The sequence below is a fragment of the Peromyscus maniculatus genome, chromosome 7, assembly GCF_049852395.1.
Source record: "Peromyscus maniculatus bairdii isolate BWxNUB_F1_BW_parent chromosome 7, HU_Pman_BW_mat_3.1, whole genome shotgun sequence".
NCBI classification, from domain to species: domain Eukaryota; kingdom Metazoa; phylum Chordata; class Mammalia; order Rodentia; family Cricetidae; genus Peromyscus; species Peromyscus maniculatus.
In genome coordinates, this window is record NC_134858.1 from 60,106,716 (window position 1) to 60,132,769 (window position 26,054).

General features: G+C 45.6%; 1 protein-coding gene across 1 annotated transcript; it reads right to left on the reverse strand.

Annotated features, from left to right (window-relative positions):
* Window positions 1–670: 670 nt before the first annotated feature.
* Window positions 671–17,177, reverse strand: Fem1b (fem-1 homolog B). The gene is made up of 2 exons (XM_006971451.4): window positions 16,586–17,177; window positions 671–2,375 (listed from the first exon to the last, which is right to left on the reverse strand). The coding sequence occupies exons 1-2, from the start codon at window positions 16,831–16,833 to the stop codon at window positions 740–742; spliced, it is 1,884 nt and encodes a 627-aa protein (XP_006971513.1). The 5' UTR covers window positions 16,834–17,177; the 3' UTR covers window positions 671–739.
* Window positions 17,178–26,054: the final 8,877 nt, after the last annotated feature.

The window sequence follows — 26,054 nt, forward strand, 5'->3', positions numbered from 1 at the left end:
AGTGTGCTCCTTATTTAGGGCTGTGAGCCAAAAATCAAATGCATGACTGCAATTTAGATCCATCATTACAACAGAGACCGGAAAACAAGACTAAGGGTGGAGTCTAGCAATGTCCACAAGGTTGAGCTAAGATCACCAATTAGAAGACACTACCCAGCAGAATGCAATCATTTCCATGAATTCAACTTTCCAACAATAACTGCACATAATTTCCAGATTAATAATCAGTAGCTAAGTGTTTCGAGTCCTCCTGGTGTAAAATGTGCTGTATCATTCTGCACGCACAATGAGAGTGAGAACCATCCACGCAGGGCACGAGCATCTCCCATTGCTCTCAATGTTCCTTTTTAGTTCATTTTCTTCATGAAATCCTCAAAACTGCTGCACGGATGACATGCTGACATCAGCTTAACAGAAATACTTTTGTAGGCAGCTGTTTAAAACATCATCAATTTCAAATCACAAATGCCCTCTATTACACAAAATATCTTACATTCATTCCTTTAAAAAAAGAAAAAGAAACCAAGAACTGTCCAAACACCTTCCAGTTATACCTGAACAGTGCTGCTCTGTTTAGTGCTGAAATCAATACATGAGACAAGAGCCAAAGGGAACCAAGGACGGATGGGCTGAAGGGGTGGAAAGAAAAGGACAACCTATGAACACATACTTCTATTGTCTGTGATTAAAGTTCTTTACTTTTTAGCACCACATTAAACGATTTTACACATCCAGTCACTTAATGAAATCCAACAAACTCTTCAAGAGTCCGGGGGATCTGGTCTTGGTAGTTAATATCATTAGCCCGAACTGCTCGGGCAGCCAGGCACTTGAGGCTCATCTTCATCTGAGTTTTAAGTAGTATTTCAGACACCCCAGTCGTACTTTTGTCTAGTGGAGTCTTATTCTGCTTGTTTGTCATGTCGGTGTGAGCGCCGGCCTCCACAAGGCTGATGATGATGGAGTGCAGGGTCAGAAAGTCACTGATGGGCCTGTTGTACTGGACGATAATGTGGAGGGCGCTGTTCCCCTCGTTGTCGACGGCATTCACCTCAGCACCACAGTCCAGCAGGAGCTTCGTCACCAGTGCGTTGGGAAAGCTGCAGACGTCGTTGGTGTGGAAATCATCGACTGGTGTGTTCGAGTTGACAGCCAGGTGTAGCAAGGTGAAGCCTTCCCGCGTCCTGGGGTCCAGGTGGATCAGGTTGTAGATCTGCTTGTTAATTCTGCACTGGTCTTCTTCACTACACTGGGTCTTGGTGGAGATGCACACCAGATACAGGAAGGTATAGAGGTTACACTCATAGTTGTCCATGGCACTGTGGACGTCAGCATCGGAGATACTTTTAACTCTGTTCATACTCTGCTCTATTTCCAAAACACTGCATCTCAGAACACATTCTATGTCCGGGGCCTTCACAGCTTCGTTGAGGTGTATCATCTGGGAGAAGACTTGAGCAAATCGCAGGAGATCCTTGTGGGTGTTCCTATTACCTTTCTGCCTGAGGTGGAGCGCGTGAAGCCACAACTTGATGCACTGCTCGAACTCCATGTTGTCAGCATAGACAGCCCCTCTGTAAATGATGGGGTGGGAAACATCAATGTTGTCAGCACCTAAAATCCGTTCCCGCACTATAAGGCCCTCCATGTGAAGAGCATCTCTGTCTTGCCGGATGGACTCCAGTTCCTGGGGGTTCCTACACTCAGTTCTGTTCCCATAAGCATGGATGGGTGGGAGAACCTCTTTTTCAAGAATGTTGTCACCATCCTGAAACCTCTCCAACATGGCTAAATATAAATAGTGGTATGTCTTCATGATGTCATAGTTCTCACGGTCATTTGCAAAGGAGGCACCCAAAAGCTCCAAGGCTTCAATCCGACTTCTGCGGTCACAATCGGCATGAGAGAGCAACAGTTCAACGACATCAGCTTTACAGCTTTCGGCAGCCACTTTTAACGGTGTCATCCCATGGCCGTTCACCACTATTGCAGCTCGCCATTTGATCAGCTCTTTCACGATGTCAATGTGACCAGCTTCAGCTGCGAAGTGCAGCGCTGTGGCCCCACAGTGTGCTTTCGCGTTGGGGTCAGCGCACTGTTCTAAAAGGTATCTGACAACATCCGTGTGCCCCTTATAAGCTGCGATCATCAGACAGGTGTTGTCATACTTGTTGGCAATGCTGATATTGGCATTATTTTCCACCAAATATTTCACAATGTCCAGTCTGCCATCAAAGCATGCTGCCCGCAGTGGGGTTGAGTTAGTGACTGTGGTGTGGTTCACATTGGCTCCATGGCTGACTAGAAGTTTAACAACTTCAAAATGTCCGGCTCCTGCAGCACACCAAAGAGCAGTGGCACCATCAATGACATACCTACACACAGAAAGAACAGTCAGTCAGACAATGGGCTCACAGGCCCTGACGCGTTTAAAAGGGTGCATTCACAGACACTAACTGAAACACCTCTCTCCCAAACGTTAATGGAGTATCAGTTTGTGTAGAAATAAAAACCATTTCAGCAAAGTGCTTTATTCTAATATGAAATCAATAAAATTATTGTTACTGTTATTTCTAAAGTTTCAGTTTTTTTAAATCTAAAGAATACTCTCAGGGGTTGGAGAGATGGCTCAGTGGTTAAGAACACTGACTGTTTTTCCAGAGGACCCAGGTTCAATTCTCAACACCCACATGGCAGCTCACAACTGTCTGTAACTCCAGGATCCAACACCCTCACATGCACACAAAATAAAAATAAATAAATTTAAAGAAAAAAAATACTCTCTAATGGCAACAATACCCTTCAGAAAACACAAGAGGGTCTGGGGCCAGGCATGGTGGCGCATGCCTTTGATCCTAGCACTTGGGAGGCAGAAGCAGGAGGATTTCTGTGAGCTCAAGACCAGCCTGGTCTACAAAGTGAGTTCTAGGATAGCCAAGGCTGTTACACAGGGAAACCATCTTGAAAAACCACAATCACAATCTCTCTCTCTCTCTCTCTCTCTCTCTCTCTCTCTCTCTCTCTCACACACACACACACACACACACACACACACACACACACACACACACACACAGGGGGGGGGGGGGTGCTGGGAAGATGGCGCAGTGGGGAAAGGACTTGCTATGCAAGCACAAGGGCCTGAGTTCAGCTGTACAGAACACACAGAGTGCCAAGAGCGGCACGTGTCTATTATCCCAACGTTACTACTGTGAGCTGGGAGGTAGACAGGAGAATCCCCAAAGCTATGGGCTAGTTCCTCAGGTGCACATAGCATCTAACAACAAAGTAACCTGTCTCAAGGTGGAAGGTGAGGACAAATACCAAGGCACATACAGATTTAAACCACCTCCCCCTAAAAAAGAAAAGCAAGCAAATGAGAGGGAATGTCTGCAGGTCTGTATGGTCTTCACCAAAGGCATGCTGACTTTTCAGAACATAGCATGATCTGCCTCTCAGTAGACCAGGGACCCCTCCAGGGACCAGGATTCCCATTTAGGAAAACATCTCCAATTCCTACATAATGTTCTGTTAGATGTTGCTTTAGGGAGAAAAAAATAAAAAGCAGCAGATGATTAGCCCTAAGACAGCAGTTCTCAACCTATGAGTTGTGACCCCTTGGCAAACCTCTATCTCCAAAAATATTTACATTACGATTCATAACAGTATAGCAAAATATGAAGAAACAATGAAAATAGTTTTGTGGTTTGGAGATCACAACATGAGGACTGTATTAAAGGGTCACAGCATTAGGAAGGTTGAGAACCGCTGTCCTAAGATTACCTGAGCTACAGCAACAAGAATGAACAATCACTGGTCAATACAATACTGCCTTCCTTTGGGAAAGGTACTGGATGGCAGGATGCACATGGAGACTTAGTAAACAAATATGCTCAGCATATAAATATAATGCTGTATATAATAAATGTGCTTTCTTTATTATGTTATGCTATGAAAAGTTAAGCTGTGTGTGTATACTGTGTCAGTATTTATTCCTGAAGCAAATCATTATGCGGTAGCAAGAGCAGGAAACACCAGCATTTGGAATTACCCAGGTACCTCCCTGACTTGACATTATGAACACCGAGGCTTCGGTTACCAGGTACTCAGGGCCTCAGCTACATGCAGGGTTTGCAACCTCTACCAAGTTAGGTTCTTTTGACAAGTCCAGCCTGTCCCACTTTTCCCCCAATCTCCTTTTCCTAATTGTAATCCTACTGATAATGGTTTCATGGAACCTAAAAAGTATTTTGCTAAAGATATTTAGAATTACTGTGCTAGAACCAGTAAGTATACCTGACAGTATTAGGGTAGAACACTGACCAAATCATTATTCACTACAATTAGGCACACCAAAAATCTATTAATGAGCTTCTTACTACACAACCTTATGCTGTGAGGCAGGCCAAATTATAACCCCTACAAAGTAAGAGGGTGCAACACCCATAATGCCTCGCCAAAAGTCAGGTGTTACCACGGCAGCTGGGGCACCTCCCTGTCTCTTTCAAATTCCAGCTCTTATGAAAGAGGCTCAACTCTTGGCTGTGGCAGGTTGCCCTGTTTTTCTGACTTCTACCAGGAAAGACAGCATTCTTCTCTGCAAGATGAGGCCCTCACCAGACAACCTAACCTCCCTTCATCTTGACTGTCCCAGCCTCCATGATATGGGAAATAAATTTCCACTCTAAGACTCACCTAGTCTTAGCTATTCTGCTATTGCAGCACAAAATGCACTGTGACTTAGAAAAGCAGCTGGGCGTGGTGGTGCACATCTTTAATTCCAGCCCTTGGACGGCAGCAGGGGAGTGGGGGGTGGACACGGGACACAATGATACACAATGACACAGATACAGGTAGATGTATGAGTTTGAGGCCAGCCTGGTCTACAGAATGCATTCTAGGACAGCCAAGGCAAACAGAAAAACTCTATCTCAAAAAACAAAGACTTATGGGGGGTGGGAGGAGGGAGGAGAGGGGGATCTGTGGCTGGAATGTAAAATGAATAGAAAATCTAATAATAAAAAAGGCACCCCAGTATGTGTGCATGTGTATGTGTAATGCACAGGCACAGATGTCACTGCACATCTGGAAGTGAGAGGACAACTTGAGGGAGTTGGCTCTCTCCTTCCACCATGTGAGTCCCAGGGATGGAACCAAAAGATCAGGTCTGGCCACAGTGATCTCTACTGACTGAGGCCATCCCACAGGCCCTGTGTTTGTTTTTGATACAATGTATTAATAACCAGTCTGGAAAAAGTCCCTTTGAAACTGAAACAAATGTTAATATACGATGTTTCCCTGCAGTTGATACTTTTTATGATATTCAAAGACCTTTTGGAGTATTTGGTCATAGGCAAACCTATTAGCTACTTATCTGTAAGATGGGCATGGTAATACTATCTACCACATAGGGCTATTGGCAAGTTACTGTGAAGACTGAACTATATTGCATAATAAGTAGTTAATACAGCACTAGAGATAGTGAGGTATTTTGTATGAACAATTTGATGCATTTGAGCTATTTTTCTTTAAAGTCAGCTGTACCTCTGTAAGTCTGTATAGCTTAGATAGAACTATAAACCTAGTAAAATTCAAATTTTTTATATTTGAATTTAGTTATCATATATGCATGTATATTTGTGTGTTCATGTAGCACAGCATGCAGGTGGTTGGAAGTCAGAGGACAATTTGTGGGAGTTGGTTCCCTCTCCTTCCATTATGCACATTCTGCAACTGAACTTGGCAGCAAGTACCCTTATCTATGAGCCATCTCACCAGCCATGAATCTTGAGTGTAAATCTATGGACTCTTTCTGATCCAGGTGTAAAACATTATGGTCACCCCAAATGTTCTCCTTGTGCCTCTTCCTAGTCAGTTCCTCCCTAGATCATTTACCTGCATACGAACTTCCTATTAATGAAGCCATGCAGCATCTCCTTCATATTTGGCTTTTTTCACTAACTCTATCTGTGAGAGTCTTCCATGTAGCTGGATGTATCAGCAATTTCTTTTTGAGTGCTTTATTGCATTTTATTGTATGAGTTTTCTATAGTTTATTTTTGGTTTTTCCGAGACAGGGTTTCTCTCTTATAGCCCTGGCTGTCCTGAAACTTGCTCTGTAGACCAGGTTGGCCTGGAACTCAAGAGATCTAGCAGCCTCTGCCTCCTGAGTGCTAAGATTAAAAGCCACCAACTACTTCCTAGTTCCCTACACTTTACTTATCCATTGTCCTCTTATTGGGCATTTTTGGTTGTTTCCAAGGGTTGACTTTTATAAATAAAGTTATTCTGAACATTGTTTTGTTTGTTTGAGACACAGTCTCAGTACACAGTCCTGGATATCCTGGAACTCACAGAGACCCACCTGACTCTGCTCCCACACCATCCTCCTCCTGTACTGGGATGAAAGCTATGTGCCATCACTCAAGTTTCTCATCATTGTGAAGGCTGAAAATCCAAGACCAGGAGTCAGCAGGTTTGGGTTTTGAACCTTCTCCTCCTTGCATGAGGTCATTTCTCTGCTTCTCTGGTTTCTCTTCTTCTAAGAACACTGTTCTTACTGCATTATGGCCCTGTTTTAAATAATGAACATTCTCCTCAGGTTCCATAGAGAGATGTACTGTGGCAGATTTCAGGTGGTCGTGTCCTTTGATAATGCAGCTCCTCACAACAAGGCAAGATGGAGGGACAGGAGTCCAACACCATGGGCAGGCAGTCTCATTATGTAGGCTAGCCAGCCTGGCCAGTAGATAGCTCAGGTTGGTCTCCAACTCACGTTAATCCTGTCTCAGCCTCCCAAATGCTGAAATTACAGACACATCCCACTTCCCAGAAGCATATTAACTTTTTTTAAAGTTTATTTATTTGTATTTTATGTATGAGTGCTCTACATGTATACCTGCAGGCCAGAAGAGGGCATCAGATCCTGTTATAGATGGTTGTGAGCCACCATATAGTTATCGGGAATTGAACTCAGGACCACTGGAAGAGTAGCCAGTGCTCTTAACCGCTGAGCCATCTCTCCAGCCCATCATATTAACTTTTTAATAGTGTCTTTTGAAGAAGAGAAATTTTTATAGCTGTGATTTTCATAACCATAATTTTGATTTTTGATTTATAAGAAATCATGACCAATCCTAAAATCATTAAGGTAGTCTTAAGGTAGTCTATGATCCTTTTGGGTTCCTTTGTGTAGTCTTGGCTGTCCTAGAACTCACTCTGTAGACCAGGTTGGCCTCCAACTCACAGAGATACACCTGCCTCTGCCTCCTGAATACTGGAATTAAAGGCATGTGCCATCACTGCCCAGCAGTCTATAATCTTTAAAAATTCATTTTTTGCATTTATTTGGGAGAGGAAGGGAGGCATGTGTCAAGGTCGGAGGACACCTCTCAGGAATCAATGCTCTCCTTCCACTGGGTAGTTTCATGGGACTGGACTCAGGCTGTCAGGCTTGGAGGTAAGCACTTTTGCTCATTAAGCCATCTTGTCAACCCTAAGATAGTCTGAGGAAGAAAGGAAGGAAAGAAGGGGCGGGGTAAGGAGGAAAAGAGGGAGGGTCTCTAATATTTGCTTTTTAACTTTGAAATATTCGATTTATTCTTATGTATATGGGTATTCTGTCTAATGTATGTCTGTGTACCGCATGCACGCAGTGCCTGTGGAGATCAAAGGCATGAGATCTCCTGGAACTGGAGTTACAGGTGGTTGTGAGCCTCTATGTAGTGCTGGGAATTACACCCAGATCCTCTGCAAGATCAGTAAATGCTCTTAACTACTGAGCCATCTTTCCAGGCCCTGATAGTTGAAATTTTTGTGCACCATGTGAGGTAAGAACAAAGGCTGACTTTCTCCCACACTAATTGTTAATTGCTCCAGCACTGTTTATTTAGAAAGTGTGTCTCCTACCTGAATTTCACTGTTTTTCTGGACTTGAACCCAGGGTATCACACACCCTAGGTAAGTATTCTACCACTGAACTACATTCCCAGTCCCACTGGAGCCTTTTTCATTAGCAGGTGACTCTATGTGAGTTTATTTCTGGAATGTTTTCTTGATACATTACTTTAACCTTGCATCCGTGACACACTTAATTACGGTAGTTTCTTATTTTTTCTTCAAAATTGTCTTAGTTACATTTCCACATACTTTCAGGGCTGACATGTCAGTTTTCACACAGGTGCACATGCGCACAGAGCCTGCTAGGAGTATGACTGGGGTAACAGCAATTGCAGATCCCTTCGGTGGAATAGTCACACTCTGAGGCTACTGAGACTTCTAAGCCACGGACTTGGAGTCTTTCTGTTTGTTACCTTCTGTCTCAGAGATACTTTGTAATTTTCAGTGCAGAAGTCCTGTGCATTCTTCCTTTGGTTTACTACTAGAGAGTGATTATTTTATGATAGTATTTCAAATGGTATGTTGTGACAATGAAAAACATTTTAATTGAACTCGGTATATTAAGTGAAATTTAGATATACTAATTTTAATTAGAATGAATTTTAATTAGACAATTACTTTGTTTTATTTCATTTTTGAGACAGGGTCTCACTATGTAGCTGCTGGCTGGCCTGGAACTTACTATGCTCTAGGACTCAGCTGGCCTCTCTCTACCTCCCAAGTGAGAAAAGGTAATATTTTAATTGCTAGAGTTAAAAATAACCTATGTAAAGGACCCATTTTAATGTAACACTTCTTGAGATTTAAATAGCTTATATTTGTATCCCTAGCATATAACAATTTCATCTTTTAAAACCAATACATAGGGCCTAATGAAGCAGCTCAACTGTAGAGTATTTGCAGAGCACATGCAAGGCCCTAGGTTTAACCTCTAGCACCAACAGCTTCCTACTACTCGTGTGTACACACACACACACAAAAGCAACAGCTCCCCAAGCCAGTACATGTTGTAGCTAATCATGTTAATACCAACATATATTAACTATGTATTTGTTTTTAATTACATTGTACTTACTTTCGTTTTGAGAAAGTGTGTGTGTGTGTGTGTGTGTTCCCTGAGTCCAAGTACTATATGAGTACAGGTATCCATAGAGACCAGAAGAGGATGTTGGATTCCTTGGAGCTGAGTTACAAGTGGTGTAGCCACTTCATACAGATTCTGGGGACCAAACCCGGGTTCCCTGGAAGAGCAGCACAAGCTCTTAACAGCTGAGCCATCTCTCCAGTCCCCTCTTTTAAGCATTAGGGGGAGGAAATGAAACACAAAGTTACCAGAAGAGTTTTCCAACCTCAAATTTCCCATAATCTATGGTGAAAATGTAAAAAATAATTTCAGGTACATATGTACTTCACTTGATTTTTTTTTTAATTATTAAATTTTATCTTTTGTTCTTTGAGACAAGGTCTCTTTATGTAGTTCTAGCTGTCCTAGAGCTCCCTATGTAGACCAAGCTGGCTCGAACTCAGAGAGATCCTCCTGCCTCTACATCCTGAGTGCTGGAATTAAAAGCATGCACCAGCACACCCAGCATTATTACATCTTAATTACTTAGTGTGTATCTGCACACCCATGAACATCATGACATGAATGTGGGGATCAGAGGACAACTTGCAAGAACTGGTTCTCTCCTTCCACCTTGTGAGGTCCAAGGATTAAACTTAAGTCCTTGGGCTTGGTAGTAAGCACCCTTCCTCATTAAGCCATCTTGTTAGTCCTTCACTTTTTATAATGGAAAGCACTTGGTCACTTTACTCTTTCCTGAGATAGTATGGTAATTTCCATTTTTCCTTTATTCATATGAAATGTGACAGGAATTACAGAACAATTCCAATAACCTACTCTTTGGTTTGTTGTTTTGCATGTTCATGTGTGTATGGTGTGTATGTGTATTTGTTTTTACTGAAGCAACTAAAATTCAGGTATTTGCTTACAAAAAAAAAATGTATATATACATGTGTGCATGTATGAACATGTGTCTAACCTATATAGCCCTAAAACAAAAATACCAAATTTTTTAAAAATAAAGATTTTTAGATGATAAAGACATAATAAAAACAACGCACCATTTACTAAGTTCCCATGAGAGAAGTGCTGTAGAACAATGATCTTGGAGCTGGTAAGATGGCTCAGCCAGTAAAAGCACTTGACACACACCCTCAACTGAGTTCAAGCCCTGGATCCCACATTTAAATTAATTATTAATTATTGGTCGGGCAGTGGTGGCTCACGCCTTTAATCTCAGCACTCAGGAAGTCGGAAGCAGGCAGTTCTCTGTGAGTTCGAGGCCAGCCTGGTCTACAGAGTGAGTTCCAGGACAGCCAGGGCTACACAGTGAAACTCTGCCTCAAAAAACAAAAATAAAACAAAACAATTATTAACTATTAAATAATTATTAATAATTTAAAAAGCAAGATCCAGTGGCTCACATCTGTAATCCCAGCCTCAGCACTGCTAAAGCAAAACGGGAGGTGGGAACAAGAGCCTGCAAATACAACTCTACAAGAGAAAAAATAAGACCCCCTACCTCAAAAACAAAATAAATAGAACATAAAATAAATAAGCCTGCTTAAAAGCTGATCTTTCAGGTCTTGATCCAAAATTTTAATGTAAATTCTCTACTATATTTTATCTTTTAATAAAGAATAACCTAATCAATCCAATGTCTTCAAGAACGAAGGCTCCCATGAGGCATGGAGGTCTACAGTGGAGAGGATGTTCCTACCACTATTTCCTGGTTCTGCTTGCCACAGAACTAAACCACCTGGTTCAGGCACTGGGCGTGACATGAAAACTCATTAGACAGGCATCATCAGCACCTTAACTAAAATCCTGGAAATCATTCTCAAGGTCAGTGGAGCTCCCTGACACACTGCCAGTTTTTTCTAAGCCAAGTTGGTGGAGGATGTGGCCCTCCCGCCTTTCCTTTCCCTGGACATCGGTTCCTAGCACTAAGAACACTCTACAGAAGACTTCAGCATTCTTCCCGTGTCCTCCACCCATGGCTCAGCAAACCTGCTCAAGAACAAGTGGTTCCCAAACTCGGCACAAAGGAGTCAGCCTTCAGCATCTATGGCAGCACGATTATCCCCCAGCGGCAGGAGCCTTCCTTTGTTCTGTTCCCTTTCTGCAAAAGTTTTGGTAGCTTCCCACCACCAACTATAAGTTCTTTTTCATTACTTCAAGGAGCTCTACTCACCTCTGCCAACTCCAGTGTTCACATACTGAGCCACAAGCAAAATAATGCTTGGTGGTCTCCACTGACCTTGAGAATGATTTCCAGGATTTTAGTTAAGGTGCTGATGATGCCTGTCTAATGAGTTTTCATGTCACGCCCAGTGCCTGACATGTATTCCAAAAAGTGTGAACACGGAATCAAATTATTGACATGAAGCTTAATCTAGGTGGTGACCCCTTCCCTCTAGAGCAGTGGTTCTCAACCTTCCTAATGCTGCAACCCTTTAGCTCCTCATATTGTGGTGACCTCAACCATAAAAGTATTTTTGTTGCTACTTCATAACTGTAATTTTGCTACTGTTATGAATCATAATGCAAATACCTGATACGCAACCCCTTGAAAGGGGTCGTGACCTACAGGCTGAGAACCACTGCTCTAGAGCCTATACTATGAACCCACTTTGGTTTCCTAAGAGGTTATAAAAGCTTTTAGGGGAAACACAGTGTGATGGTTTATCAACTACACGGATCTGGAACTACCTAGGAGACAGGCCTCCAGGCACACCTATGAGGGAGGGATTACTGAGCCTCTGGGCATGCCTAAAAGGGATTATACCTATTTAGGTAGGTTGAGGTAAAATGGTCCACACTGAAAGCAGGCGGCACCATTCCAAGTTTGGTACTGGAATGTATAAAGGAAAAAGGTGAGCCAAACACCAGCATCACGCTCTGCTTCCTGACTATGGATGCCATGTGACAGATGCTTCTAGTTCCTGCTGCCTTGACAACTTCAAGTTGGACCTTTGAACTGTGAGTGGAAATAAAATCTTTCTTCCTTGAGTTGCTTGTCAGAATATCTTATCATAGCAATACAAAAAGAAACTAAGGCACACAGTAAACAACAAAAGCAAGCAAACAAAAACCCTAAAGTGAGTGTGGCAACACATACCTGTAATCCCAGCACCAGAGAGGACTTGAGTTTTAGGCCAGCTTGGGCTATATAACAAGTCCCTGTCTCAAAAATAACTAACACCACAAATAATTTCAATGTCTGTGTCTCTCTTAGACAAATATACACACAAAGCACAGCATATTGAACCTGTCATTACATGAACACTGCTGTGCAAGAGGAAACTAAAATATGACACATGCTACAGCAAAGTTATCAAGCAAACACCTGAAACTTCAAAGACTATATTTAGTAAACAAGATAAATGAACAACTTTGCCTAAAACTTCTGAGGATGATATGTAAATCGCTACAAATTAAAAACATTAAATCTACTTTAGTAAACAAGAGCCTTACTGGCTCCCACCTGGCCATTGGTATCCAGTGGCAACAAAATCTAAGGGAAGAGGTTAATTTTCAAACTTCAGCCCCAGGGTGGGGACACAGCAAAATGGCAGAGCACCTGCCTAACAGGGGTGGAGGCTCTAGGTTCTGTGCCCAGTGCCACAAAAATTGTTTTTAAAAAACAAAAACTAGGCTGAGCACGGTGGTGTACCCTTTTGATTCCAGTAGTCAGGAGACAGAGGAAGGCAGATCTCTGTGAGTTCAAGGCCAGCTTGATCTATATAGCAAGCTCCAGGCCAGCCAAGGCTATATAGTGAGATCCTGTCTCAAAAAACAAATAAATACATAAAATAAAAGGCTAGGAACTAGAGAAATGGCTCAGGAAGAGCAGATGCCTAAGAGTTCAGGTCTCAGGACCCACCCCGGGCAGGCCACAACCATCTGCAAGGCAACTCCGGCTCCAGGGGATCTGCTGCTCTCTTCTGGACTTCTCGGGCACTACCATGTGCACGTAAATATGTATCCCATACAGACATATTTAAAAATAAATCTTCAAAAAAGTTGGCCTTTACTACATGAATGAGCTTCATACTGTTACCAGCACTCAGGCTAACAGGCTCTACACAGCTGAAATTAGTCAGTGAAAACCATTACACATGTAAATGACCATCTTATCCTGGTTTTCAAATGTCAAAATCTGAGATAACCTACAAAATCATCTCAGAAACTTGTGAGTCAGCTGAGATGTGGTCATGAACTTCAATCCTTCTCTTTTACTAATTGGCAAACTTGTCAAAAATAAAAACCTTCCATTTTTTTTTTTGTTTTTTTTTTTTTTTTGTTTTTCGAGACAGGGTTTCTCTGTGTAGTTTTGCGCCTTTCCTGGAGCTCACTTGGTAGCCCAGGCTGGCCTCGAACTCACAGCGATCCGCCTGGCTCTGCCTCCCGAGTGCTGGGATTAAAGGCGTGCGCCACCACCGCCCGGCAAAACCTTCCATTTTTTTTCTCCACAGAATGTGACTCGGGACTGGACCTATGACAGGGATTTAAATACTTTAATACAGCAGCTCACAGCCATAACAAGCCATAGGCTAAATAGACGGATTCCAGAAGTCTCCTCTGGCAAAACTGCAAACGGTGGTAACACTTCGGGCTGCAGTTTCACTACTCTCCCTTAGTTTTTGATGAACATCAAAACCTGATCCCTCCATCCTCCCAGTGCCCCACACTCAACTGATCCCTCCATCCTCCCAGTACCCCACACTCAACTGATCCCTCCATCCTCCCAGTACCCCACACTCAACTGATCCCTCCATCCTCCCAGTACCCCACACTCAACTGATCCCTCCATCCTCCCAGTAGTCCACACTCTCTATTGATCCCTCCATCCTCCCAGTACCCCCATCCACACTCTCTATTGATCCCTCCATCCTCCCAGTACCCCCATCCACACTCTCTATTGATCCCTCCATCCTCCCAGTACCCCACACTCTCTACTGATCCCTCCATCCTCCTAGTAGTCCACACTCTCTATTGATCCCTCCATCCTCCTAGTACCCCACACTCTCTATTGATCCCTCCATCCTCCCAGTACCCCACACTCTCTATTGATCTCTCCATCCTCCCAGTACCCCACACTCTCCAGTGATCCCTCCATCCTCCCAGTACCCCACACTCTCTATTGATCTCTCCATCCTCCCAGAACCCCACTCTCTCTCAAATGATCTCTGCATCTTCCCAAGATCCCAAATCCTCTTTCTCAATTGATCTCTGCCATCTTCCCAGTATCGCATACTATAAATTGTCCTAGCTTGTATCTCTTCTTGCAATAAGCACTGAAACACTGAAGGATATCAGACTGCTGTCTTCTCTTCATGCCCCACTGTTCTTTAAAGTCCAGCTCAAATACTACCTCCTCTGTAAAGCCTTTATTCTCCACCACCACAAAGCTGAGCACTTCCTCTTCCTCTGTTCTCCCTCAGTGGCCTCAAAGACTCCTATAAGCCTAAATGGCAGGGCATGTGCAATTACTCATGTTTGACACCACCACCCACCCCCACACCAAGCTGTCAGCCTCTACAGTGGGAACAGTCTCATCTGTCTCTGAAGACAGATCCCTACCAAAAGCTTGGCACACAGTAGGTGTCTGACAATTGTCTGCTTTAGAGCTCCCTAATCTCACTAGCTCGTGCAGAATGGTGAACAAGATATTCAGATACAGAGGCTCAAAACTGCATTTTTAATCATTTCAGGAGTTAGGGGTACTTATTTGTTTTTAGTTTGGGGGATTGTTTTGTTTTGGAAACAGGGTTTATGTAGCTCTGGCTGACCTGGAACTCACTTTATATACCAAGCTGTCCTCAAATTTACATGATTTTCCTGCCTCCCAAGTCTTGGAATTACAGGCGTACATCACCACATCTGGCATCAGGTTCTTTTAATTATCACCTCAAGACAGCTTTTCTTTGATGATCCAAGAAGAGCATTAACCAGAGCGTTTCTAAATCCTTAAGATAACTAATTTCTTTCCTGACTGTTCTCTTATCCACCCAGATCTCAGCAAGGTCCGTAGCAGCAGCTGCTATCGCAGGGATTCCTTCCTAACTTAATAGACACAGGTGTTTACATAGTGGGCCAGCCTGCTTCACTCCTCCAGGTGTAGGTAAGGCTGTGAGACGCTGGAAATTTCCAGGACACAGAGACCCAAGGGGAAAAACAAACATGAAGCAGGCTGCCGTCTTTGCTCAGTACCACCTTGCTACTCTCTACAGTAGACCAAAGATAAGCCACGACCCAGGGGCTAGCATTTCATTAGACTTGAACAGTCCAGATAATTTCCCTCTCATTTAAAATAGAACCAAAAGCTTTTATTGTTTAAGGGGAAAAAAAAAAAGCAACCAAAATTTAACATTACTCTAATCACCTTAAAAACAAAACAAAACAAAACAAAAAAAAAAAAAAAAAAACGTTTTAAAACCCACACCTATAATGCTAGCACTTAGGAAGCTGAAGCAGGTTGGGGGATTCCAGGACAGCCTGGGCTATTTAGCAAGACCTGGTTTTGAAAACCAGAAATAGCAAAGATGGATAAATGGATGGATGGATGGATGGATGGATGGATGGATGGATGGATAAATAGATGCTTTTCAAACAGGTTTCTGGTCAGGCAGTTTTCACTAACCAAAACTTAACTGCACATTTCTATGCTTAGATTCCATCTATTTCAAAAGAAGAAAATGCTAAAATATGAATGGCTTATTTACTTGCAGGTCAACAAAAACCAGCGTAATCAACAAAGCAAACTCTGCATGCAGCTGTAATGTGCCAATCATTCCACGATCCTTCAGCACATTCAAAAAAAAAAAAAAAAGAAAAAGATAACGTCAAACATGATGATTCTGTTATCCTGCCCCCCCCAAATGTGTACAATTAACCTCAAAGGAAAAAAGTTAACTAGAATAGCAATTTGTGAACGATATTAAGTGTTCGTGAAGCCTTCCCACCATATCATCTTATAACATGTAATTTAGCAATGGCGTAACTTCTACTCCAGGTCCAGAGCCACCTGTGCAGCCAAAAATACCAGCCAGCAATGTGGGAGAGTCAGAATCGTGTCTAGAGATGCCTGGCTGCATGACGAAACCAGGAGTCTGCATCTACTGCTCGTTCCAGGGGCTTATTTTGAGAGGAAGCCCTAGAGATCTGCTTGAGGCTTGATCCGACCACACTGGGGGTGGGGGTGGGGGTGGGGATGGGGATGGGGATGGAGAGGTTAAATAAAGCACCAGAAGGTCTTCTATTTTAATTGCTGATCTCGTTAATTTCCTATCTCGATTACGACAGTGCTGACAGAATGGTATAAAAACCTAGAAAGGCAGCCACCACTCCGACCCTGCGTGTTCGCTGACTAATGGAGAAGACTATAGCTCTCAAGACCCAGGGTGTGGCTACCACCTACAGGGGGAATGGGGTAGGAGCGGATCAGAAAAGACAGCAAAAACATAGCCTTGGAAGATGGGGTGGGCATCAATGGGGACTGAAAGGGGATATGAAAGGATAGGAGTCCACATATGAAGACGGGGGGGGGGCGGGGGGGAGGATCCAGGACTTGGGAGGTCCGCGCGCGTCCGAGGAGGGCTGGGGTTGGGCTGTACCTACCCGTCGAAGCGGACGGTGCCAGTCTGCTGGGTCTGCACACGGTAGTGTTCTAAGAGCAAGCGCACCACCTTGGCGTGCCCGTTGCGGGCTGCGATGATGAGGGGTGTGGAGCGCTGTCCTCCCTGCTGACTGACATAGCCCAGCAGGTAGCGGATATCGCTTTCCGACCGGTTAAGGAGCAAGGCAGCCAGAGTGAGCACCTTGCCCTCGCTGGCCGCCTTGTACACATAGCCAGCCAGGCCCTCCATGGCCGCCGCCAACTCCAACACCCGTTTGGTCGCCACCGCTGCTGCTGCCTTGCGCCCCCGGAGGCCGCGTCCGCCAGCACTTCAGACCCGGGCCCTCACAGCCCATTCAACAGGGCGCCGCCGCCGCCGCCGCGCCCAGGCAGCAGCGCGACCCAGCGAGGGCGGAGACACAGAGGTGGCCGAGCGCCGCCGGGGGCACAACTGTGACCCGGCCCGGGCGGGGAGGAGGACGGTCAGGGCCGCCCCCGAGGCCCCAGGCACCGGCCCTGGGCCGAGGGGATCTCCATGGCGGCCGCCGCCCCGGGCCTCAGGCCGCCTCCTTCCTGCGGGCTGCGACAGGCGCGCGCCCGAGCTACGGGTCGCCGCTGGGGTCTCGAGAGGCCCGCGCGCGCCCGGGATTGGCGAGCGCTGTGCGGCGCCGGCCCCGTGCCCGGCCGGAGGGCCTGGAACGGCCTCCGCTTCGCCCCTCGCCGCAGGAAAACAACCGCGGGCACTCGCCCACCCGCAATCGGAAGCGACGAGTGCGAGGAGGGCCGCCGCGAGCCGCGCGTGGGTGTTCGCGGAACGCTCCGGCAGCACCAGCACCGGAACTTGGGGCGAGAGGAAGGCAGCCTCCGCAGGCAGGGCCGAAGGGAGGGGGGGAAGGAGAGAGTGGGAGGGACGCTTAAGTAGGTATCGCCTCCTAAACCGACCGGCGGGCAAACGAGGCACTCCTGAAGAAAGGTTCCGCTGTGCGCTGCTAGCCGAGCCCTGATTCTGGGCTTCAAAGTCCCTAGTGTCCTTGACGCAAGGAACCATATCCTCGCCCCCACAGGGACCCTAGGATCCTTAGTCAAGACTGGGGGCGGAGAGAAGGCTACTGAACCTACAGGCTAGAGAGCCCACCCAGTTTTATAATTGATAGTGTGGGATACTAATACTCTCTGCCTTTGATGGGGGAGGGCAGGGAAGGGTAAGAGCACCCAAAAGATCCACTTTTGAAAGAGGTCTGTATGTCTCTGAGCCTCCGAAATTTGGAAGGGCGTAAGAGACGCTGCACTGAGAAGGAACTGAAAGACTGAACAGACCTCCCAGGAAAAGGGGATTAAGTGTGTAAGATAAAGAGCTAAGAGGCAGCAGTCATAGGCAGACTGGTCCTGAGCCTGCAGAACTTCCATTCTCACGTACGTCACTGAATTGCTAGGATTTGAAATCAGCATTTATCCAAGGATAAATGGTTCATCCACGTACCAGGCTTTGCTTAGCATCAGGAATTTCTTGGTATAGGCCAGTCCTTTCTCTCCTGGGGTTTGTGTGGAGGAAGCAAATGATGTGGAGTAGTTGGATTCGTATCGTTACTATTTGCTATGAAACAGGGATGTGGTTTTGGACTAGGAGACTTCGTTTGGGTGGTCAGAAAAGACCTCCATGACAGGTGACCGGAACAAAGGCTGGGCAAAGAGAATAGTTAGTACAAAGATCTTGACCATCTGCTGAGCTCTGAACAGAAAGCAATGTGGCTGTGGACTGTAGGAAGAGTTCTAAAGAATTAAGTCAGCAGGAGGCAAGTCACGTGGACCCAGTGACCTATGTAAACGGCTCCATTTACTCTGATGGCATCTGCGAAGAGTTTTAAATAGGAAAGTGACAAGGTAGTGCGCTTTTTTTTTTTTTTTAAAGATCACGTTGCCTGCTGCCCGATGTGTGGAGAGCATACCCCAGGATGCAAGAGCAGAAGCACAAAGGCCAGTTAGGAGAGGCTGGGATTACAATTAGTGGAGTATCAGGCTGCTTCTCAAATTCTCTTCTATTCTATGGCACAACTTTACCGATTTACAGATCCCTGTTCAAATGTTGGGGTTGTTCCCCTCCTTACAATATTAAACAAAAACAGCCTTGGAAATAGGACTGAAGATGAGGGGTTTTGATCTAGCTTCAGTTCTTGCCTCCAGGTTCCTTCCTTGAGTTCTTGACTTAGCTTCCAACATGGATGGACTGTGACCTGGAAATGTAAGCCAGACAAAACCTTCTGTCTCATTTGCTTTTGGTCACAGTGATTATCACAGCAAAGAGAGACGATCTAGAGGGGCTTAGCACTGTGTCCCTGGGCTTCCTTCTGTGACTCTGGAGCACAGGATTGTCGTCCCCCCCCCTCCCCTCCCCCTCTCTCCCTCTCTCCTTTCTTTCTATATCCCTCCATCCCTCTCTCAAACTGACAACCTGGACACAAACTGGCAACCATGAAAATGTGTGCCTGCCTCCTAAGGAAAGGCCACTTCACTGCCCTTTTGACTCTGCCACATCCTTACATTCTTTTCCCACCTGATTGGCTGAAGAAAATAAGTTCAAAGTCTGGCCATGGGCCCATTATTCCGAGTTTGTTTTCTACCGGAGGAGACCTCGTTCGTTCAGATACCCACTGCTCCGTGTGAGACTTCCTTCTTCCTCTCTTACTTACCCTCCTCAACTCAGTTTGGTACTGTAACAAACTAGACAAGGGAGCCCTCTGAGAGGCACTGCATGGTCACACACACACACACACACACACACACACACACACACACACACACACGCCTCTGCTCTGACAGCCCCAGGTCAAGAGTCCTGAACCACTAACACAGTACTCACTACAGGGCTCTGGGCTCCCATGGTTGCTCAATGGCCATCTGCTGACTGGAGACTATTTGGTTGCCTCTATTTACCTGGCCTTGGAGGTTGGTATTTCTGTGGTCAGGCTGTGCAAATCTGGAGAGAGGATGTGTAAACAGGATAAGGCTGCACAGCCAAAGGCCAGAGTCCAGAAATAGTTCCTTGTGCTTCAGACCCCTCACCCTCTCCCTAGACAGAAAGCCACTGAGCAATTGAAAACAGAAAAACACAAGCAGGCGCATCCTCGTGGGTTCGCTGATGGCAGTGAGCTGAAGCGTTCTCTCCCTGGACAAAAAACAGGGCAGCTGGCCCTTCCCAGCCCCTGGCTTCCTAGAGAGTGTGGTGGCCTGCAAGCAGAGTGGCTCTGCCTTCCACGGAATAGACAGTCCTCTCTCCAGTCCTCTTTCCAAACCAGGCTGTCCAGTTTGAAGCAATGGGCTTTTCGTAGAGAGATCTTATGTCATTTTCAGACACCAATAAAGACACTCATTTTAGTGCCATGATCCTCATATGGTATGAGAGAAGAGCTGACTCTGGTGTTAAACCGAGTCCCAGTGGGACTCCCGTGGCTGCAGGCAGGTTTCACTTGTGCAGTGGAGTTTAGTACATTCCTTTCGGGACTGTGTGACGAAGACATGCAGGCTTTATTACCAAGTTGATCCCATGGAGGGTTGTCTGTCTGTATGTGTCCTCTTCCTTTTTCTCACCCTGGCATGCATCCTTCTACTGTGCCGTTATCCTGCTCAAAAGAGGAATGCCCATACCATGTGCATTTTCTCTGCAGGATGAATGTGTCTCCAAGAATAACAGCATGGTGTACAGGGCTGGAGGTGGGTCGGCAGAAGGTTCATTCAGAAGGGTTCAGAGCTAAACATGACAGCTTATGTTTATGAACCCAGCACTTAGGAAGCTGAGGCAGGAGAATTACTATGATGAGAAAGGATATTAAAAATCCCAACAAAGCTACAGAAGGAAAATTTCAAAAATTTCAAACAAGAGTAACAACCAAGAAATTACTGCTGAACCCAGGTTCAGCAGACTGTGTTAGCCCAGGTTCGCGGGATGGGCAGCTCATCAACCTCTACTTCCTCTGCTTCCGGGTTCTGGCTTTTCCCTGGCAACCAGATCTGCTTCTGGGCAGCGCTGAGGCCGTTGAGAGATGGCAGCCAGTGTGTGTTACTTCGAAGACCAGCCGTGCCTGGTTCAATCGGGAGGGCAGAGTGAACAGTGAGGCTGCTGTGTTCAGCCATCCTTCCCTGGAGGTCACTCCAGCCAGGTGTCCGAGACGCTAATGATGACAGTGGCAATAGCAAGCTCTCATTGAATGCGTCTCTGTGTGAGGGGTCATAGCAACCACTTCACGCAGGCTAGTTCAGTTTGCGTAAGCTGCTTAAGTGCGGGCTATTATTTCCATCTGCCACTAAGGAACTGAGGCAGGAACTGTGACCTCCTAACTAGAAAGTGCTAGAAAGCCTTATCTCCCCTCACTTGCCTCCACCCAAGTCAGCTCTTGGGATAGGTGCCTTGGGCTTCCTGTTGCCCTGGGCACTTCACCTGGCCAAGACACCAGTTAACTTATCTGTCACTTTATGCTCCTGGAGAAGGGTTCAAGCAAACCTCAACCCACCCACCACACACACCAGACACTCCTCCTTCCCAGAAATGCAGGTAGGTCCAGATCCAAACTCTTGCTGTCTCCTGCTAGAGATCTTCTCACACTTTCCCTGAGAGCCACAGCACCTCCTGAGTCCCTTGTCCCTTTCTGATGATAGTTGGTGTCTTCTGCACAGCACCTGGCCATCTGGAGAGCGCTTACCTACCCACCTAGTACGGCTTCTTCACCTCAGTCTTCCTAACCACCCTCCAGAGCTGGGCTGTATCCGCTGTGCTGAAACCCTCATCCCACCACTTACTAGCTGAGTGATGCTGGATAAACTACGTGCTGAACTTCCCAACCTCATGGTTTCCCTGTGTGTGAAATGAGGGCAACAGTAGCACCTGCCTGTTGGTCTAGAGGGCTGAGCAAAGTAAATACTGCTGTTTTCATTATCTCACTGAGCCTTTCCCCCAAACCCTGTGGGGATAAGCAGAGCAAGTCAGTTCTTGTCATCCTCCAAAACGAGTTTAAACCACATGACCTCTAGGCGCTCTTCCAGCTCTACCCAGCTATGATCCTGCCATGAATCAGTTATTTAAGGAAACGTCTTTGCTCCTTATGCCGTAGCCATCTCCAAAGACCCAGCCCTTCACACAGGGCCTTGTGTATAGTCCACAGTCCTGCCAGATCAATGTTAGCATATAACAATAGTCCCTGCCTCAGCCAGGCAGTGGGAAGAGCAAATGAGGAAACTTCTAAATAGCATTTAGCATAGTGCCTGGCATTGAGTGAGCCAATAAACCATAGTTATATTGTTGTGCTTCTGACGATAGCACTCCCCAAGCCCATCATTAAAAACACAGGCTCACAAGGCATGGTAATGTATGCCTATAATCCCAGCACTTGATTGGCTGAGGTGGGAGGGTGGATAGCTTGAGCCACATAGCAAGACCCTATCCAAAAAAAAAGAGAGCTTAGACTGCAGCCACACTTCCTGTGACCTTGAAACAAGTTAACTACTTTGTGCCTCAGTTTCCCCATCTGTAAGACAGATATAATGATCACCAGAGTTGCCTATCATTGCATGGATCAAGTGAGCACATATAAGAAGAGCTTATATGTGAAGGCTTGATGTGTGGAAGTGACTTTTATTATCATTTCCAGGTGAGCCCCATGCTCAGCGACATCAAGTAGCACTGTCAAGCTGGAGGGAAGCTGGGCTCTGGGCCTAAGTCCAACTGGCCCCATCTCTTGTTCTCAGACAAGACTACACCGGGGCTCCATGGGATCCACGCATGCTCTAGCAGGGTTCTGGATCCAGCCTTCCAGATCTCCCTGCTAGCAAGGAAACTCCTCCAGTGGGGAGATCTAGGGAGGTCTGCATAGCGACCTGTGAGATGGGAGGACCACAAGAGCCCTGAGGGGGAAGCAGGCTTTTGCTCACTGGTGTTTGGCCACAACACTTCAGCATTTATGAAGCAGGGCCCGAGTCCCACAGCCCTGAAACAGAGCAGCATTCACACCTGCCTTTCCAGCCTGGGACCTGCAGCAAAATCCTTAGCATGCACATTAATGTCACCCTTGGAACCTGGCCCCAGCTCTGTCAACAGAAATGGGCCTCTGGGTCTTTTTCCATTTCTGAGGCATGATTCACCCAGCAGACAAGACCAGACAGACTCCTATCAGTAGGAGGAGGGACTGAGTGGCAGACCCAGAATTAAAAAGAGCAAAACAAGCCTGTGTAAGAGCTGAGCAGGGCTCACAGGCGCTGGGCTCAAGGCAGCAGGGGCAGAGCAGGCAGAGGAAGAGAGCCAGCTGCCTCTTTAACCTGAGGAGTGTGGCCTCCTTGACCAATTTATCTTTCAGGCAGCCAGCTGCATCAATTTCAACATGAATCCAACTGTGATTCTAGAGGGAAAATGCCAATGACATTGCATGTTAAGATCTGCAAAGACTTCTGTAAAACAATAAACTATAATTTCCAATTGCTTTTTAAATCATTTGCTCCTCAGCCTGGTGAGAAAAGGCACTCATTGCCAAATCTAACAACCTGAGTCAGGATCCATGTGATGGAAGGATCTAGAACTGATTCCCACAAGTTTCCCTCTGACCTCCACATTTGTGCCAAACACACACACACACACACACACACACACACACACACACACACACTCACACAAATAAATATTTTTAGACAAAAAAGGTTTTGCTTTTCTCTTGTTACAAAACAGCACGTGCTTGTTGAGAAATTCTGAGAAAAATGTTCAAATGTGATTTTTAAAATTCCAAGTGTGTATATAGAATTCCACCAGCAGGAAGAGTTTCTATAAATTGCCAGCTAGTCTTTTTTTTTCTTCTAAATCTGAATACACATGTACTATTTAAACAAATTTGTACTACATTAAACAAAACTGGGGCTGTGACAGCTGGTTTTGCCCACATGACACAATATAAAGTCACTTGGAAAGAAAGTCTCAATGAGGAACTGTCTAGATCAGGTTGACCTGCCGGCATGTCTCTGGGGGATTTTTGTAACTGAGCAAATTGGAGGGGGAAGACCCACCTGAAGGGCAGCATCGCATTTCCTGGGGGGAGGGGCGTCATATGCATTCTCTCTCACTGTGGTCATGATCCAGCTGCTGCTGCTGCTGCCTTGACTTCCTAGCAATGATGGACTGTAACCTGAAATTTCAAGCTAACAATAAATCCTTCCTCCCCTAAATTGCTTTAGTGGGAGTATTTTATGGCAGCCACAGGAGGAAAGGAATCTGGGAGGGGATGCACTAAAAAGAGATTCATCAAGAATTTTGTGTCTTGTCTTCACTTAACAACATTGTGATTTACAATGTTACCAAACATTCTTCTGTAACAACTCCATCCTGGAAATATCCAGGTGTGTTGCTATTTCTTTTCTTTTCTTTTTTTTTTTTACAGTGAGCTATCCTAGGCCAGCAGTGTTCTTTCTCCACCTCTCCAGGACTGGGGCTAATATAGACTGTCTCGCCATGCCAGGTATATGTTGTGGGATCAAACCCAGAACCTGTGCAGCCGGGTACTCCCTCCCTCTAACTGAGCCACATTTCAGCCCCCAGGAACATCATTTTTAATTACATTTTTAAATAAGTCTTTAGATTTATTTCTTTGTGTTTTGTCTGTGCACCATGTGCACCCCTAGTGCCCTTGGAAGTCAGAAGGGAGTGTCAGATTCCGCCCCCCCCCAACAGGAGTTATGGATGGTTGGAGGCACCATGTGGGCATTGAAACTCAAACTCAGTCCTCTGCAAAAGCAACCAGTGCTCTTAACGACAGAGCCATCTCTTCAGCCTTTCTTTATGTTTTCCTCATCTGGTTATATCTCAATAATAAATTTTCAGTGATGGATTTACCAACTCAAAGTGTCTGAAGTGGTTTTGCTAGTTTGTTTTCCTCCCAGAGGAGGGGGTCACTGTGCTAAACAGACTAGCCTCAAACTCCTGAGTTCACGTCATCCTCCTGCCTCAAACTCCTAAGCAGCTGGTACCACTGTCACATGCTGCCATGCCAAGCTTGCATATTTTTTGAGTTGTACTAGTAGGTCCTTTTTATCTGTGGTTTTGTTTGCCACTATTTCAGCTACCCATGGTCTGATAAAACTATTTGTCTTGATTCTTTCAAGAGAAACCACACTCATATTTTTGATTATAGTATATCATTACAATTATTCAATCATTGTTGTTGCCAAACTCTTACTGTGCCGAAACTAAAAATTTTAGATGTGTTTATGTGTATGTTTTGCCTGCATATATGTGTGCGCACCACATATGTGCCTGGTGCTTGAGGAAGTCAGAAGAGGGCATTGGATCCCCTGGAACTGGAGTTACGGGTGATTGTGAGCCACCGCATGGTGCTGGATATCAAACTCAGTCCTCTGCAAGAGCGACAAGTGCTCTGAACTTCTGGGCTGTCCGTCACTCCTGCCCACTGTAATTGTAAATTAAGCTTTGTCATAGGGATGTATGCACATGAACAACAGACCATATAGGCCTCAGTACCACTTGGAGTTGCATCCTTAGGAGTCTTAGAACACATCCTCTATGGATAAGGAGGGAACGGATGTGCTCGCAGATGAATGATTACCCAAAGGACATACATATTCAGTTCACATGAAGTGTAAGAACACACCTGTGGCACGTGACCATCCTTGAAGCCAAGCAACTGTCATCTCCAGTAGTTCAGCTGTGCTGGCTTACAAAGGATCATCCCAACTGGGCTTGTTGACTGTTTACCCGGCCCTCCATACCACCTGTTCTATATAATTCTTCCCTAATTGCATGTGGCCTCGGGGAGGGGCTAGACTATGTAGGCCAGGAAGATCAGGGGTGGGGGTGGAGGACTCTCCACTTATGTTGCTATGGGAAAGCCATCATCCTTGATGGGTAAAAGTTTCCAGTACAGGCCTTTTGGGGAGAGGCACCCCAAACTCCCATAAGTCATTCCTTACCTATGCTTTTCAAGTAAGCCCCATAACTAATGGGTTCCCCAGAGTGCACTTTGGTGGAATGGTATCTCCATTTGTCACTGGGACCTTAAGAGGAGGGATAGATGTTGCTTATGTGTCCCCCAGGGAAAGAATTTTAGCCACAGCACCTCTCCGTTTTGAGACTCTGAGACAGTGAGTTAGCTGTATGTCTCTTGTTCCAGACGAGGAAACAACCTCAAAACATTTGTGTAAGTACCATGGGTGGTGCCTCTTCTGGACGGGTTGTCCTGGGTTTTCTAAGAAAACAGGCTGAGCAAGCCATGAGGGACTAGACAGTAAGCAATGGTCCTTTATGGCCTGTGCTTCAGTTCCGGCTTTAGCTTCCTCAATAATGGACTGCCATCACCAAGTGTAAGCTCTTTCCTCCCCAAGTTGCTTTCGGTCATGACCTTTTCACAGCAAGAGAAACACTAAGACACTGGTCCTGCAGAGGCCCTGGGTTCTGTTCCTAACAGACATCAGTCAGCTCACAACTAC

Coding starts and splice junctions, on each gene's coding strand:
- Fem1b (XM_006971451.4), bottom strand. CDS start 16,833: ATGGAGGGCCTGGCTGGCTATGTGTACAAGGCGGCCAGCGAGGGCAAG. Junction 2,376..16,585: donor GGCACCGTCCGCTTCGACGG/GTAGGTACAGCC, acceptor TTCTGTGTGTAG/GTATGTCATTGATGGTGCCA.